This window comes from Electrona antarctica (genome assembly GCF_951216825.1).
Source record: "Electrona antarctica genome assembly, chromosome: 1".
Lineage (NCBI taxonomy): Eukaryota > Metazoa > Chordata > Actinopteri > Myctophiformes > Myctophidae > Electrona > Electrona antarctica.
This window is the reverse complement of record NC_136806.1, coordinates 56,542,446-56,559,511: the sequence shown is the minus strand read 5'-3', so window position 1 is coordinate 56,559,511 and position 17,066 is coordinate 56,542,446. Positions and strand designations below refer to the sequence as shown.

The 17,066-nt window shown below is 42.8% G+C and overlaps 2 protein-coding genes across 4 annotated transcripts in view; both read left to right on the top strand.

Moving 5' to 3' along the window:
• Positions 1-5,206, top strand: part of LOC306921897 (transmembrane anterior posterior transformation protein 1 homolog) — a 32,645-nt gene extending 27,439 nt beyond the window's left edge. Inside the window, exon 14 of the mRNA XM_079499202.1 lies at positions 1,170-5,206. Within this exon, the coding sequence (XP_079355328.1) occupies positions 1,170-1,534 (365 nt within the window). The 3' untranslated portion in view covers positions 1,535-5,206. The remainder of the gene's footprint in view (positions 1-1,169) is intronic.
• A 3,894-nt stretch (positions 5,207-9,100) lies between these two features.
• LOC306921564 (prominin-1-A-like) overlaps positions 9,101-17,066 on the top strand; it is a 107,380-nt gene continuing 99,414 nt past the window's right edge. The window contains exon 1 of one of the 3 annotated variants that reach the window (XM_079498742.1): positions 9,101-9,862. In XM_079498742.1, the coding sequence (XP_079354868.1) occupies positions 9,526-9,862 (337 nt within the window). In that variant the 5' untranslated portion in view covers positions 9,101-9,525. The remainder of the gene's footprint in view (positions 9,863-17,066) is intronic. The other 2 variants (XM_079498744.1, XM_079498743.1) reach the window with 2 other exon arrangements.

The window sequence follows — 17,066 nt, the reverse complement described above, 5'->3', positions numbered from 1 at the left end:
TTCAGTCTGAATAATTCAGCAAAGAATCGACTAGAGAATCCTATTAGAATGCATTAAACCCAGAATCTAGTGGGTAAGAGCTTGCTGGGATGTTGCTGGAGGGCTTTGTGGAGAACAAAAGCAACTTCAAACGCAGAAACACACAAACATGCACTCTGTTTGTTGCAATGTGACAACTATCTACTCTTTTTTTTTTTGTTCAGTGCATTTATTTCCCTAAACCCCTAGCACTAACCTTATACTGCTAAACACGCCAACCTGTATGCTAAATGCAATAGATTGGCAGTTATCCTGTATTATACGGTACAGTATTGTCAGTGAAGCTATGCCTGCTATTGGAGGTGTACAAGTTGTCCTCATGCTGCAAACTGTGCTATCCGGAGGCTTCATACTTCTCTGTAGAAACCACAGTGTTTATATATTCAATGCAGTGCTCTTCACTCCAGAGGAAATGATATAGGATATAGGAAATTATGAATTATTCTCTTTGGTCAGATCCCCCTAATGCCATCCTCCACCTACTATGCAAGAGATGAAAGTTTTCTCTTCCGATGGTGGAAAATATGAGAGAGGGAACTGAATTAGAGAAAAGGAACACCAGAAAAAAGTCTTCCAGAGTAGCAGGACTACACTGTATGTACAGTATGTGTTCCAGAAACAAGGGTCTGAAACACTACCAAGAGGATTATATTAAGAGTTGTCTCTTGATATAATCCATGATTAGACCATCTGCCATACTTACCGTATGTTCCCTAACTTCTCTATTGACATGTCATTAATTCCATGCAGGTCAATTTGCAGGTGTAGGATGCGGAGTAGGTTGTTTGAAGCTAGTCGATTAGGTTCACCTGTGACATTTGTGTATTTGTTGTGATTTTAACCACTTGAACCATAGTTCAATCCCCAATCTGTGGCGAACATTTGCCAAAAATTGCAGAATGTTGAACAAGGCATGAACCCTGTCTGCCTGAGACGATTTTTAACCATAGGAATTGGGAAATATGTTTTCTTTTAGGTATAGAGCCCTGAGGGACTCTTGTCAACTAAGTATAGGGTTTAATTAAGTGGTGACTGATGGATACAAACGTATTGAGTTTGTACCACAGAACTCTCAATAATGAAGCCCGTCTATGGACAAACACATTGCAATTGCAATCTTTTCTCTTCAGATGAACCCGGGGTGGAACGGACACCTGCTGCACCCTGCCCGACAACCTCATCTTCCTCGTCGTCACCCCCGTCCTCTTCGTCTGTGACTGCCCAGCCTGCACGCAGGACTGACACTTTAACAGGCGGGTCCCCCACCAACGCCTCACCCACCACCACCACTGCAGCCTCCTGTGCCCCTACTCCACCCACCAGCCGGCCCTCTAGCCCACAGCCCGGGCCCGAACCAGAGCCCTCCACCTCCGAAAGGGAGGAAGGGGGGGATGCGCTGCTCTCGGCGGCGGGCACCGATCTGAAACACAGAACTCCCAAAAAGGACCTGCTGGAAATTGACCGCTTCACAATCTGCGGGAATCGCATTGACTAACTCCTCGGTGAGTGTCAGGCCCCTCTGCCTGCGCGCCCTTTGACTTTTTAGGGTTTTCTCTTTTTTTTGTGGTTCTTTGACAGTGCAGCGATAACCACTCAGGAGTTGCAGCGAGTCGACTGCCTATACCTCAAGCCCAGCTCTGGCAGCCAGAGCATACAGAAAGCAGAATATTTATTGACAATAATGCGTTACGTTATTTGTGGACTCAGAACAGCTGCATCAGGCGATCCTGCTGTTTTTTGATTCCTTTTTCTCCCAAGGTCTGGGTTGGCAAGGTGATGACGACCTCGGCTATGGTTTGAGAGAGGGAGTGTGTTTCTATGGCAACATGGCCTCATATGGCTATTGTGTGAGTATCTATGTATCTGCCTGACTGTTCTTGTGAGCACATGAGGCAGCTGCTGCGCGTGTGTGTGACTGTGTGTGTGTGTGTGTGTGTGTGTGCGTGCGCCTGTGAGAGAGTGAGAGAGAGAGCACACAAGCACTTCCTGTATGAGCAGTACTACTTGGACCATGAGTGAATAGGTTCACAACCAGCTCAACTGCTATAGCAAAATGAAAACTGTTTCTAAAAGTATGGCGGAAATATAAATAATAATTATAATTTTCAGTGTCGATAGAAAATACTATGTGCTTTATGCAGTTTGCGGACCATTGACCTATTTGTTGTGAAGAATAATCGACCCCTGCAGACCGTCTGTCTGACTGTCTTTACTGCACAGCTGCTGTCGGCATGCGCCACACGGACAGATAAATACAGTACCTGTAATGCGGAACTACGGCTCTCAACACCAGCCTTTAACGTGTCCCATGACTACAGTCTACTTACCCGTATTCTCTTGATTTCCTGGTTATTTTCCAACTCTTTTCCAACAGCAATTGAGAACATGTGTGTCTTGCAAAATAGAATTTGTACTCGTGCAGGGGGACACAAAGAAGTGTTCCCCCGGGGGTCTTTGTTTTAATGAGCAGCATTTGAAATAGAGCCTTAATATATAAGTAGAGAGCCTTCATTTCCACAGCAAACGGGTGTCGCCACTGCAGAATGTTTCGCAGCTTGTTTTCTCCTCTCGGAGTGCATTTCAGTGTGAGAGCCAGTTGCAGTGGAAAAAAACAACTATCATCAGGGGAAATTCTCATCAGCCAAGCAACGACCAGATGCAGCAGGTGAACTGGTGAGTTTTCCTGCTGTGTCACCAGCTACTGAACACTGGCAGGTGATTTAAATAACCACTTATGTACACAGTAAAGTACAACCCCTCCATCCTTACTATAGCCAAACAGATAGGGCTGTCACCATTATGACATTTTAACATGACGATTAATTTGTCACGCAAAATAATTGACACTTTCTCGTCTTTGAACACTGGGAATATATGAATAATAAAAAACTGACTAAAACGATTTTTGAAAATTGCCGATATATACAGTACATGAGCTCACGACCCGTCCAAGCTCTCAGATTTGATATATTTTCACTATTTTTTTGAAAATGTATGAACATTTTTCACATGGAAACGATTACGATGATTATGCTAAATTACAAGATTATGTCATAATTGTGACAGCCCTATACAAACGGACCTGAGTTGCAGCTGTACTTGGGACTGCTTTTTACTACACCAAATCTCTGTAAAAAAAAAGATACAATCTACAAGCTTGGCTTGAGCTTGTAGATCAACAGTTTTTTTTTGGCTAATGTTGCCCCCAGAATATGGATGATGCTGGTGTTTAAGTTATTAACCACGTGAACCCTTAGCATCCCTATTCTGGGGTGAACAGAATTTGGTGAAAATGGCAGGTCATTGTGAGCTTGTAGATCTTTCAGTGTTGAGTGAAAACAGGAGGGGGACCTAATATAGAGCCCTGGGGTGACTCTGGTTTTAAGTGCTTAACCATCATCAAGATTTATTGCAAGTACTGTACAATAGTAGCCGGTGGCTGCTGGTTAATTTTAGAATGATATCAGTGGCCACTGGGGAAAAGTGAACTGCATCTGCTTTTCACTATATGATGCATTCTCAAAAAGTACATTTCACAATTTCATTTAGTTTATTCAATATGTCGACAATCTAGAGGATTCGGTCTGCAAAAAAGTGTTTATTTTATCAATGAATAATGTACAGAATTTCTCATCCTTGTGACCATAATTTGTATTATTGTGTTTTCTGTTGTTTTGTAAGAGAAAGACACCACCCCCCCCCCCCTCCCCCCCAAAAAAAGAAAGAAAAAGAAAATAGGAGTATATGTGAAGATCTCCTTATACTACCAAACTAATTACTCAATACATTTTAATGGTGATGTCGCCAGGACAAAACCCCTTCGTTGTCTAACATAACCTGCTGGGATTTGTCTTGAATGTTTTGCACTGATGGACCACGTTGTCTTAAACATGCTATGTGCGGTAGCATAGCATTTGCTACAGAGTAGCCGTGTACGTTCGTTTAATGCTCAAGTAATGTTTTAAATGTTTACATCTTATGAATACAGAAGCAATATTGCCAAAATCACATGCCCTTTGGCCTTCTGCCTTTTTTTTTTTTTTTTTGGTTATGTTTTGTTTTAAAGACGTCTCATTCGCTGACTTTGTTTGCTGGTGATCTGTATAATGACCATGTACAAGAAAGTAATATACAAAACATTGACAAATGTATCAATTGCATCACATTTAGATGTAAGCTAATGCTGGATCATAAGTTTGGAGCTGCCACGTATGTACATGTCTGTAGTGTTCTAATTCCGTATAAGTTAATTTAGCTTCAGTTATTTGATAGAAAAATAATCAATAATGGCATGTGATGTTGTTATTGCAAAACCTTTTTATTTTATTTTGGAAGACTACATTCTCTTTACATTGTAATAAAGAAGATAATTATATTTGTTGAGCTGCCAGTTGTAATAATAGTAGGCTATAATAATTATAAATAATATGTCAAAATATAATAATATCTCTGTGCATGATCTCCACTCTGCCTACATGTAGTTTTCTGTCCGATATCTCGTCTCCAGTGGCCAGTGTTTACCATGCTGTGATCTGTATTTAAAACCTTGGGCACAAAAAAAACTAACTGGGCCAACCACTTGGCAATGGGAACCTACACTAATCCTGCAAAAGATCAAATGTTGCATCGTACCAGTGGCTCTCAATTGGTTTCTTGTTTCTCAAACATTAAGTAATTAACTTACTTGTCACGTTTAATATCCCCCTCATCCCGATTCTGCCAGAAATGCCACACCCACTTATTTGGGATTCCAGCCCACTGGTTGAGAAACTCTGACATGCCTTATCAGAATATGCTACATACCATACCATAAAGGCATAAGGCAATGATGGTACTGTACAATATAGCTGGTACCAGTCTGTTTCATACCATAGCACTCTATATGGCATTGAAGGTACAATATACAGTAGCAGGTTACCAGACTATGTTCCATATACCCATAGCACACTAAACGTTATCGATGGAACTGTACACAACACTAGCTGGGCTAAACACAGCCAATGGAGTTGAGGTTGAAGAAGTGTTCTTGATGAATGTATAAGGAAATGATGGATCACTGCACTATACTTGTTTTATTTAATCACTTTTGGTTCATAACTTTTATTCTCCTATTTATATTGTATGGAATGGCCCCCAGTTTGAATTAATTAAAGTTGTTGTTTTTTAAGCGTTGTCTGATATTGTAATGTAAGGTTTGGGTGTTGTTTTCGTTGACTAAGACGAAACATTTCACTGACGAAAACAAAATTTACATCATAGCCTAGTTTTACACACATGAAAACTAGGCTATGATGACTAAAACTAACTAAATATACTGACAATTTCGTCAACAAATAAAAACTAGACTAAAATGTTAGGAAGGGACTAGTGGACAAGAGATCCACTATAAGTCATTTTATACTTGGTTGCATGCTGAAAATAGCATATCTACAAGCTCACAACGTTGTGAGCTTGTAGATCGGCTATTTTCAGCACGTGTAAAAAGAGTCATTGCGACAACATCAAGGCCCGACAAAATACATTTTAGTCTACTAAATCAACTGTAGATTTAGTCGACTAAAATCCTATGATATTTAGTCGACTAAAACTAGACTAGCACTAAGACATTCCAGGTGACTAAAATGTGACTGAAATGAAAACTATTCAAGAGACTATGACTATAACTACGCTGCCAAAATCAACACTGGACCGAACTAATTTTGATGAGTCAATGGCATTTCCCAATTCCCACTAGTGCCTTCAGTGAATATAAAATGACCATGGGTACATTTTTACCCTCATTGTTAAAACTGAATTGTATTGTGCTAAAGATTATTATTGTTCTTCTTGTCGCCCATTTTGTTTTTGATTGGCGCTAGTTATGCAGATCTATGTTGGTTACTTCTTCATACATGTTATTTAGATACTGTAGATACACTTTCTGGACCACAAAAGGCTAAGAATGTGTACATTCGAGATACAATTGCATGTTTACTTAGATTCTAGGTTTGACGGTTACCAGGCATTCTACTTATTTTTGCCTCGCGTGGGCTTAATTGTTTTCTTTACACTCTAATTAATTCCATGACCATTTAACCTGTCGTTTATTGACTAGCATTCATGGCATTTGCTTTTGATTTTGCACTTTTTAAGTCACTTTGGTTAACCCATTTTGGGCGGGAACCCCTTTTGGTGTTAGCATTATGTTATGCTTTAGCTATTGAAAAATAGCAGATCTACAAGCTCATAGCGCGCCACCGAGTGGCGCGCTACGAGCTTGTAGGTCTGCTATTTTTTAAAAATCGAAGAACGACTGACAGAAACATAGCTTTTTCAGAAAACTGTCAGGATGTAGAAGACATTTTTAGAATCTGATCTCTGTCTGGCAAATGCTTAAATCGTAAAATTGTAGATACCAGGATATGTATCTGAATGAATATAAAGCGATTTTCTTTTGTTGTAGCTGTGCTTCACTGCAGTGGTAACCTGAGAAGGGAGGGATCACTCTTGAGGTGAGGTAAGGTGGAGTAAATCTGTCTGACTGTCACACAGGACCATAAGCTCCTTATCACTGAGACCTTTCTCTCTGAGAGTTTCCGGGTAAACTGCCTTAACAAACGTACAGTATAAGAATAGCCCTTCCTCTGTAGTGTAGATCCTCTGTAGTGTAGACTTGAGTATAGTAAGCCTGTAGTAGTCTGAACCGTGGTCAATAACAGGCTTTGAGGATGATATGAGTGATTCGCTACTCTGCTACTACTACTATGAGTGATATTATACTGTAAATGCACATATAAATTAAACGGAACAGAGAGAAATTTTAAATTATATACTGAGGAAAAAAATATATATACCGGATTACCTGTGTGTGTGTGTGTGTGTGTGTGTGTGTGTGTGTGTGTGTGTGTGTGTGTGTGTGTGTGTGTGTGTGTGTGTGTGTGTGTGTGTGTGTGTGTGTGTGTGTGTGTGTGTGTGTGTGTGTACACATACATACACTAAAGGAGTTTAAAAAGAACATACTCACTTGAAACAACATACTCTTACCTGAAACACATAATTACAACAAATGATAGAGATGACAATAAATATGAATACTATACTACATGCCAGTTAAAATGAACAAGGACGGCCTGACACAATTCATAAATGATAGTCCTAAGGTTAAAAAAAAAAACTGATTAAATTGTATTGTTGCAAATTCTACATCCACTCTGAAGCATGTTTAGTCTACCACCACCACAACAACAACGGTGCTAAAGCACAATCTGTACACACAGCCTTGCTCAGGGACGTGGGAGAGTGTTAGAGAGGCAGGGGCTGAAATCCCGTAAAAGGGCACTTTTGGACTAAAAATAGCAGATCTACAAGCTCTCAACGTGTCGCAGCGCGACGCGTTGAGAGCTTGTAGATCAGCTATTTTCTGGAGATGCGGTGCAACTGTATACAACATGGATTCCGAAACAAATTAGTTAAAAAAAAAGAAAACTAAAAAGACTTCTCCTCAATGCTGCATTTCTTTCGCCATGCTGCATTCGTGGTCTGGTTAAGGGCAGTTGTTTTACAGAAGGGGTAAAAGGGCAGGGGCCGGAAGCCCCCTTTGATGTCTACTCTATATGTGTGCACGTGCCTGGCCTTGCTGATGGAAGGGTCCTCCAGCCATAGCAGGTCTAATCAGGAAAAGAAAGCCTCTGTGTGTGATATGTGATCAAAGACGCATAGAATTCCCATCCATCTGGGGGGCTCAAGCAAAGCCCCTCTGTGTGTTCTATATAGCCTGCATATACACAAAGTCCTCATTGTGCCTGTATAGTTCCTCAAAACGTGAACCCCACCTGTCCTCTGTTCTTCCTCTCCTCCAATCACAGCTCCCCACCATGGGACCGTGACAAGTATCCTCTTGTCTGACTTGTCTGCCAGTACAGCCTTCAGGGCAGGTCGTTAGCCAGGTCAGTGTGGTCATGGCGAAGATGCAGAGCACGCACCTGTGTCCTCCTCCTGGCTGTGCTTATTGGAGGAGGTTATTACACTGTGCCATGCTGGGATAAACACAAACAAAGGAGTCTATACCTAGTTTAATGCAGTGGTTCTCAAACTTTTCCATTTCAAGGACCGTCACAGACTGATAGAGTGAGAATTGTACAAAGGGTATGCTTTATGAGAAAGCTACCCTTTGTACACTCTCACACTATCAGTCTGGTACTCAACTCTCAAGTGTTGTTATTGTCTGTTTTGTATCTATCTCTGTGTTTTATATGGACCTATTGTGTCTGAAATTGAAATAACGTACAGACAGTCATCATCTCAGAGTTATACAGAGTCAGACCCGTTTGGAAGTTGGAACCTCCGCCAATGAACCCTGAGGGTCCACCGGACCCCGGCCGGACCCCACTTTGAAAACCAGCTGGTTTAATGAGATGCAAGCATTCATTCATTTTGTACAATACAATTTCAATCTCCTCTGCATGCAATTAAGTAATTTGTCAGTGTTGATTTCGTCGACTAAAACTAAGACTAAATATATTGACAATTTCGGTTAGGAAGGGACAAGTGGACAAAAGATCCAGTAGGCTATAAGTCATTTTACACAAAATAGCCGATCTACTTGCTTGCTATTTTCAGCAAGTGTAAAATCAGTCATTACGACGTACGCCATCAAGGCCCGCCCAAATACATTTTAGTCGACTAAATCAACCGCCGATTCAGTCGACTAAAATCTTATGACATTTTGTTGACACAAACTAGACTAGCACTAAAACATTCCAGGTGACTAAAATGTTACTAAGACTAAATGAAAAAAAACTATTCAAAAGACTACTATGACTAAAACTAAAATTTCCTGCCAAAAAAAACAACACTGGCTATTGTTATCATTGGGGGGATATTCGGCCATCTCCCCGGCAGGAGGAGCGCTTCGGCGCTTATTCCTTCCTAACTGGACACAAGTTGTGTTTCCCTCGACCTGTCATGGCCAGCCAGCCGCGCGCGTTGCGTTCACGTCGGTTCGCGCGGTCCCGATCGAGGCGCGCATCTTCCTTCCTGCGCGCACATGTTGACGCGCCAGCCAGCCAGAGCCAGGCAGTCAGCAGCGCTCTCTCTAGCCTCGGTACCCAGGCTTTAGTAGCGCTCCTCACCTCATCCTACTGTGTGGACACACACAGACACACAGACCGCGGACAGAAGAGGAGTAGAGAGAGAGAAACACCCGGTTGCTTTGATCGCGTCCATCAGGAGCTATACTCGCCGCGGTGGGAACGATGATGATCCTCACGAGTGTTTCCCCGGAAAGCCCGACCTAAAAAAAGGGAAAAGAATACGCAATCAGTCCCTTTTTTATTAAATTTTTGGGGACTTTTATTTGTCTTGCTCCCTTTCTTCTTCCCCTCCCTTCCCTTTCATTTATGTCCCATTAAGGGATAGGTTTATAGGACTATAAAGAAAGACTATCTACAGACAGTTTGTGTGTCTATTTAACCCTGTATCGTTTGGGGCGCACCACCACCAACCACCATGATGTCGTCCTCCTCGTCTGGAATCTCTAGAAGCATGTGGAAGAAGACAGGTGTCCCCCTGCTCCTCCTCCTCTGCATGGCGGGGCTGACCTCCGGACACACACAGCAGCAGCAACACACGGCTGTCCTCCCGGCGGAGTCCCAGCGGAGACCCTCCCCGCCGGCGGCGGAGCCGCAGCAGCCGCCGCCACCGTCGCCGGTTAAGTTGGATTTCGGCTACGTGCCCGCGGGAGTTTACGAGACCGTGACCCACTACGAACCGGGACCGATCGGGATCCTGTTCCACATGGCGCGCACGTTTCTGCACGTCGTGCAACCCAACCATTTCCCCCAAGGTGAGGAATGCGGATCGATCGAGGCCATGATCGATCGGGGTCTCATAAAGAATCCACAATTGATTAGTCTTTAACTACAATAATGATATGATTTATGTTAGAACAGAGGGAACGAACGAACACATTGGTTTCTACAATAACATGTAAGATTGAATTAAATAATATATTCAAGGACCAATCACCAGCCAGCTGAGGCTGTTACTATAGGGGATAGGCCAATGTAGCTATAATTGCACGGATCGAGTTTTCAGATAGAAGTTCTAAGCGGGTTTGATAACAATGGGGTTCTAATCATGTCTGTTCCGAAATAGAAATGCACACTATTTTCCTAAACAAGACTCTGATGGGCCTATTAGTTATGGTTTCCCCCTCCGGTCTGGTGGAACTGTGTGTGTCTTATTTTGAATCTCGGAGGTGAATAGTTGTCTTCTTCTGTCTGGACATAATTAAGCCTGAAGAGGTTTTAAAGGGCTACCATGCACCCCGATGCGTAAAAACCGCGCATATTTTGGAGACGTCTCCTCTCCTCCACGTGAAGTTTATGATCTGCGCGCGGAGTTTAGCTGACAATGCATTAATGCACTTTATGATGGTGGCCTCATACATACTGTGTGGTGCACGGCTGCACGCCATGTCAGAATAATTACAACTAACCATGTCCAATCAATGCTGGCAAGTCCTATAGCAACACTAAAGCAATGAGAATGGATGTCTGATCATTATGTAGGGCTTGTACTCCTATGGCAGCCCACAAGCCATAGTGGAGCCCAATGCGCACTGCTGCTGCGCGCACAACTATGTAGCTATTTAACGCAATTAGAGTTTACATTTACAGCAGTGTTCTGCTTTATTATTGCTTGTCCATGTGAGGTGTGTTTCACTGCATGGGTCGTGGATATTTCACTGCTGTATGTGTATTGGTCTCTCTCTGTTGGTGTACCCAATTGGAACATGGATTAGTAGCTCTCAGTCACCTTGTTAATGAGGTAATCTTATTATATAAACTCTCCACCTGCCATATGCTGCTGCCCTTTTGTTTTCTACTGTAGTTTGTCACCACTGGACTGTACTGTATACTAGACTGTCGTAAGCATATCTGCTCAGCTGGACTGCAGCCTTTGAGCAATAGTTGTAAAAATGGACTGGATTTAGTAATTGATACACCTCAGCTCAAAATGATTAAGATTGGAAATCGTGAGTGTGTGCATGTGTGCTTGTATGGGCTGCATGTTCGTAGGGGGCCCTCTGGAGCCTCAGTGCCCAGGGACCCCCAGGTGTGTCAATCTGGCCCTGTTGGTTGTTGTGACAGGTGGATATATGTGGGTATACTAATAGGAGGCTGTGCACAAGTGTGCAGCCATTGATGGAATAGAGTTAGGGTGCAGCTAGCTCTGGTCCATAGCCTCCTATGGCACTTTACTGCCGTTGCATTGAGGCTATAGGCGACCGCTCTATTTCCTGGCTCGCATGAAACGCGGACCAACCTCTCCTCTGTTAAGAAAATAAAAAAGGTTTCACCTACTCACCAATACAAAGGCGGGTTGTGTCATTAGAAAGCCTACTTTCCTTAGTAGAAGCACTCTGAGCCCCCCACCACTCTGAGCCCCCCACCACTCTGAGCCCCCCACCACTCTGAGCCCCCCAACACTCCAGAAAGGGATTGTTTTTCCACCGGGGGGAAACAAATACTTTTAGTTACTCCACTGCGCCCTCTACCGATATTGCCAAGAGAAAGTCTCATAGACAAGATGTTTTCTTCGGGTGAAAAAAACAATCCCTTTCTGGCCAAAAAGTGCATTCTATACGTGTGGTGGGCGGCTCAGAGTGCGTCCACTAAGGAAAGTAGGCTTTCTAATCACACAAGCCACCTTTGTATTGGTAAAAAGTTATTTATATTTCCACTACAGACGAGAGGCTGGTCTGCAGTTCATGCAAGCGTAGTAGAGAACAGTCCCATAGCGCTATAAGGCATTTGTGTGTGTGTGTGTGTGTGTGTGTGTGTGTGTGTGTGTGTGTCCGACGACCGTACAGGAGTATGCAAAGGCTCAACTTGATATGTAACTTAGATAGCATTTTATGTAGACATAGCACTATATAGTATATATGCATAGTTTCATTATATAGATATTCCACTGTTACGTTCTTAGCTTACGCATGATGTGATGTATTGCCATGCTTTTTGTTCTTGCTTAATGCAAATCTCTCTGGATTAAGAGTGTCTGCTAAATGCCTAAATTGTGTGCGTGTGCTAAATGCCTAAATTGTGAAAAAAAAGAATAATCTCAGCATGGCTTGATGCTGCCTCACTGATGCTATTCTCTGTCATCAAACAGACTGTGAAGCGCGCTGCCTCGGCTCGCAGTGCGTAGGAGGCATTAGTTAGCTGTGTGAAGCAACAGATGCCTATCACTGTTCACTTATTCACCAACACACCCACAAATGAACAGTGGCATATTCCAATGATTATTTTCTTTCTCTGCTGAGTTGAAGCACTGCAAGAGCTGTTAGCAACAACCCACTCTCACGCACGCACGCACGCACACACGACACAAAGCGATGTAGAGCTTACACCCCTCAACGTTGACATACAGTAGACCAGGGGTCCTCAACTGGCGGACCGCGGTCCACCTCTCTGTGGACCCTGGGTAGTGAATCATGGTGTGTGTGATATGAAATGTCCAGTGCCTCGCCAGTGCCTCCCCAGTGTCCCCCCCAGTGTCCACCAAGTGCCTGCCCAGTGTCTGCCCAGTGCCTGCCCAGTGCCTCCCCGGTACCTTCCCAGTGTCACCCTGAGTGCCTCCCCAGTGTTCCCCTGAGTGCCTCCCCAGTGTCCCCCTGAGTGCCTCCCCAGTGTCCCCCTGAGTGCCTCCCCAGTGCCTCCCCAGTGTCCCCCCCAGTGCCTCCCCAGTGTCTCCCCAGTGTCTCCCCAGTGCCTCCCCAGTGCCTCCCGAGTGTCCCCCCAGTGCCTCCCCAGTGTCTCCAATAGCAATACAAGAGCAATAATACAAATTAATCTTAATTTATTAATCAAATTAATTAATTAATTGAATTGATCAAATTAATTAATTAATCAAACTTTTCGGCGCGTGGCGGCCTGCGTCGCGCTCATGGGACCGGACCTTAGTCTTTTTCAAAAAATATTAGTGGACCTTCAGCAGTTGAGGACCCCTGCAGTAGACTATTATTGGTGCCCCAATGTACATTAAAAACCTCTGTATTAAAATGGAGAAATTCCACGTTTTATATTTCTAGGCATTTTGCTGGTATTACACCAGAGTGGTTTAAAGTGAGCCTTGGGTCTGGGTCCTGTCTCAAGGACACTATATGCCATGGTAATTGAAGGACACAGCGGATGTTGTGGTATTCTGTATATCTTGCTGTTCTCATCGCTCAGTGTGTGGGTGACTCAACATCCTCCCTGTCAGTGTGTGTGCGCAACTGCACATGCAGACACACACACACACACACACACACACACACACACACACACACACACACACACACACACAGAGAGTGAGGCTCACAGCTCAACTACTAGTAAGGATCAAACTTTATGTATTTCATTTAATTATGTATATGTGTTCTTCAGATTTCCAAGCAGATCGAGGTGCCAAGTCTTTGCTTTGACAAGAGACCCAGTGATTCCAACATTAGTTTGTTAAATTGTTGTTGTTTTTTATAACATACAATCCAAAGTGATGTATAGTCATACAAGTAGTGATTGGAATTACAAACAGCTTCTCTGTTTCCTACCCGTCTTGTCATTATACCATATTTCCTGTTGTTGCTTGGCAGTCATTTGGGTGTAGATACTGCAGTAGCCTCCGCTGTGGGTGATCACTGCTGGAGCGCTAACAGCACAGTAGAGATGGCAGTGGTGGAAAGTAACTAAGTACTTTTACTTAAGTACAATTTTGAGGTATTTGTACTTTACTTGACTATTTCCAATTTCCAGTACTTTTACTTCTACTCCACTGCATCTACGTAGGAGCCAAAATTTGTACTTTTACTCCGCTACATTTATTTGAAAACTTTAGTTACTAGTTACTTAAGTTTGGAGATTTTCATTAACCAATTCAACCCTATACATTTTGGCCATTTGAAAATAGCCGATCTACAAGCTCACAATGCGTCACAATGCGTCACAATGCGACGAGCTTGTAGATCGGCTATTTTCAATAGATTTTGTACACATTTTGAACTTGTGAAATGCCATATTCTGCACAATGATTACTTTTACTTTTATGCCGACACTTTTGTACTTTTACTCAAGTACATTTTCAATTCCGTACTTTCACTTGTAACGAAGTAGTTCTAAATTGCAGTATTGGTACTTTTACTTAAGTAAAACAATTGAGTACTTTTTCCACCACTGAGAGATGGCAATTGAAAGTTCCCTTGAGAAGATTTAAAAGGATCATCTTAGATGTACAGTCCAGCATCTGCACATGTTTGGAATATGTACTAGCCTATGTTCATGCCTAGTATTTATTATTTCGGTTTAGATGCCCAAACTGCGGTGCGTGCAGCACACCCTGACGTGGTGCGCAAGCGCCTTCTAGGGGGTGCGTGACATGAAGAGCCTAATGGTGGTGCTATGGTTTTATTGTAAATGTATGAACATTTTATGCCAATATATGGCAAGTATGCAGAATATTTCCCATAGTCAGGTTCATATATGTGGATATAGGCACATGGACATAGGAAATATTTTTTACTGGATATAGGAAATACTTTTGTGTCACATGATAAACATATGTTGCATACAAAAAAAAGGCGATATATAAATGCACCATTTACGGCCAAAAAGGTTTGGGAACCGCTGAGATCTGCTATATAATGCGCCACGTCTCTGTGTGCGTACGTGTGTGACTGTGTACGGTTGCAATGCACGTAACTCGAGAACCGTTTGACCCACCAACCTCACATTCGACACACGCGTTCCACACCCCCACAGGGAGTGCAGTGCCAGGTATCGAGTCGGTCGGACCCACGGTTCTCCAGAACCACCACAAAAGGCTCTGGTCAGGCTCTGCCAGTGGGCCTAATGAGGCCAACTCCTTTCACCTGTGCAATTTCCAGCCTCTGCCACAGCCAATTGAGTCTCAACCAATCAGGCTCTGCCAGTGGGCCCAATTGATTGCCAAGTACACTTTTCAGTTTGCAGTCTTCACACACAGGCACATACACAGATCTCCATGTGGGACACCGGCTGACAGTTAAAACGGGTGCTATGGCAACGTATATCATATCACCTGTATCCAAGTTGCATCGTTCCCAAGTAGGCCGGTGGCCGACTGCGACAGGCACATACAGGTCTAGTCCTACTATAAATGCGCTGTGTGTGTGCGTGCGTGTTTGTGTACGGTTGTAATGCACGTAACTCGAGAACCGTTTGCCCCACCGACTTCAGATTTGACACACGCGTTCCACACCCCTGCAGGGAGTGCAGTGCCCGGTATCGAGTCGGTCGGACCCACGGTTCTCCAGAACCACCACAAAAGGCTCTGGTCAGGCTCTGCCAGTGGGCCTAATGAGGCCAAGTACCCTCACCTGTGCAATTTCCAGCCTCTGCCTCAGCCAATTGATTGCCATGGCAACCCCACACCAATTGACCAATTGATTACTTAATCAATTGGTTTGCCCTCTTCACACACATACAGGCAAATACAGAGATCAACATGCTTTAATGTTAGTCTAGTTTTAGTCGACTAAATATAAGATTTTAGTCGACTAAATCTACGGTTGATTTAGTCGACTAAAATGTATTTTGTCGGACCTCGATGCTGTCGTAATGACTGTTTTCACACTAGCTGAAAATAGCCGATCTACAAGCTCAGCTATTTTCAGCATGCAACCAAGTGTAAAATGACTTATACTGGATCTCTTGTCCACTAGTCCCTTCCTGACATTTTAGTCTAGTTTATATTTGTTCGAAATTGTCAGTATATTTAGTCTTAGTTTTTAGTCATCATGGCTTAGTTTTTAATTTAGTTTTTTGTAGTTTTTGTCAGTGAAAAAAGGTAGTCGACGAACATTTTTCGTCATAGTATTAGTCGACGAAAACAACACTGTATAGCTGTAACATTGATTCAGACAAGCAGTGGTTGCCAGGGAAACCCAGCAGCAGCCATCATTGCCGGCTCATTTTGGTTGACCTCACTGCCCTACATATGTCTGACGATGACAGCTGTGTGTGTGTGTGTTGTGTGAGTGTGTGTGGGACGATATTATCGACATTTGGCGAACCGATTTGTGTAGAGTGAAAATTTAGTTTTATCAAGTATAGAGGATTTAATTGGTACTGAATGTGCAGCTCAAAAAAAGGGTGTGTGTGTGCACACCAAGACTACTGTGCTTGAAGGGGTGCACTATTTGACCTGTACAGCATGTTCAGTTTAGTAGATTATTTCTTTCATTTTCTTTGTTTTTATTATCCATGGTCCATTTGAAATAGCTCAAATGCTGATCTTCCATCATTATGCCAAGCAGTTTGCTGCCACATTTCCTAATTAAGAGTTTTAATGCTGAAACCAGCTAGAACAATCACCATAGGGAACAGTTGTTCTTATTTTCCCAAAAGGCTTGACTTAATTATGTTTTGCCATTTTTTTAAAATCTTTTCTCTGCTGATAGAGGAATACACCAATGACTCGCTTTGTCAGCTAAATTAGTTTGTTTCATTGATGGGCTCAGACTATTGTAAATTAATATAGTTTGTGAACTTTGTGTGTGCTGGTGTAGGATTCCATGATGTCTCCTGAGGCATGCTCATGGAATTCCCTTTTGGTGTTTTAAGCAGTGTTTTAAGTGTTTTACAGAGCTTGTAGATCTGCTATTTTTGTTTATTATCATTAAGATTGGAGCTTTGGAGCTTTTGGAGCTAACGATAATTATGTTCAGAAGCATCTTCCACAAAATCCTAACGGTCTCGGATATTTCATATCGAAGCAAAGGTTAAAGCCACAATCACACATAAGGACTTGGCCATATAAAGTAAACGTTTGTCATGAGTCATTTATTTTTGCTTTAATCCATGCATGCTGCTGCATGCAGAATTAATTGGAACCTTCCAGTAATTCAGATGACGGAAACATTATCTATACTAGATGAACCCATTTTGGGCGGGAACCCCTTTTGGTGTTTTAAACATGTTATAATTTAGCTATTGAAAAATAGCAGATCCACAAGCTCATAGCGCGCC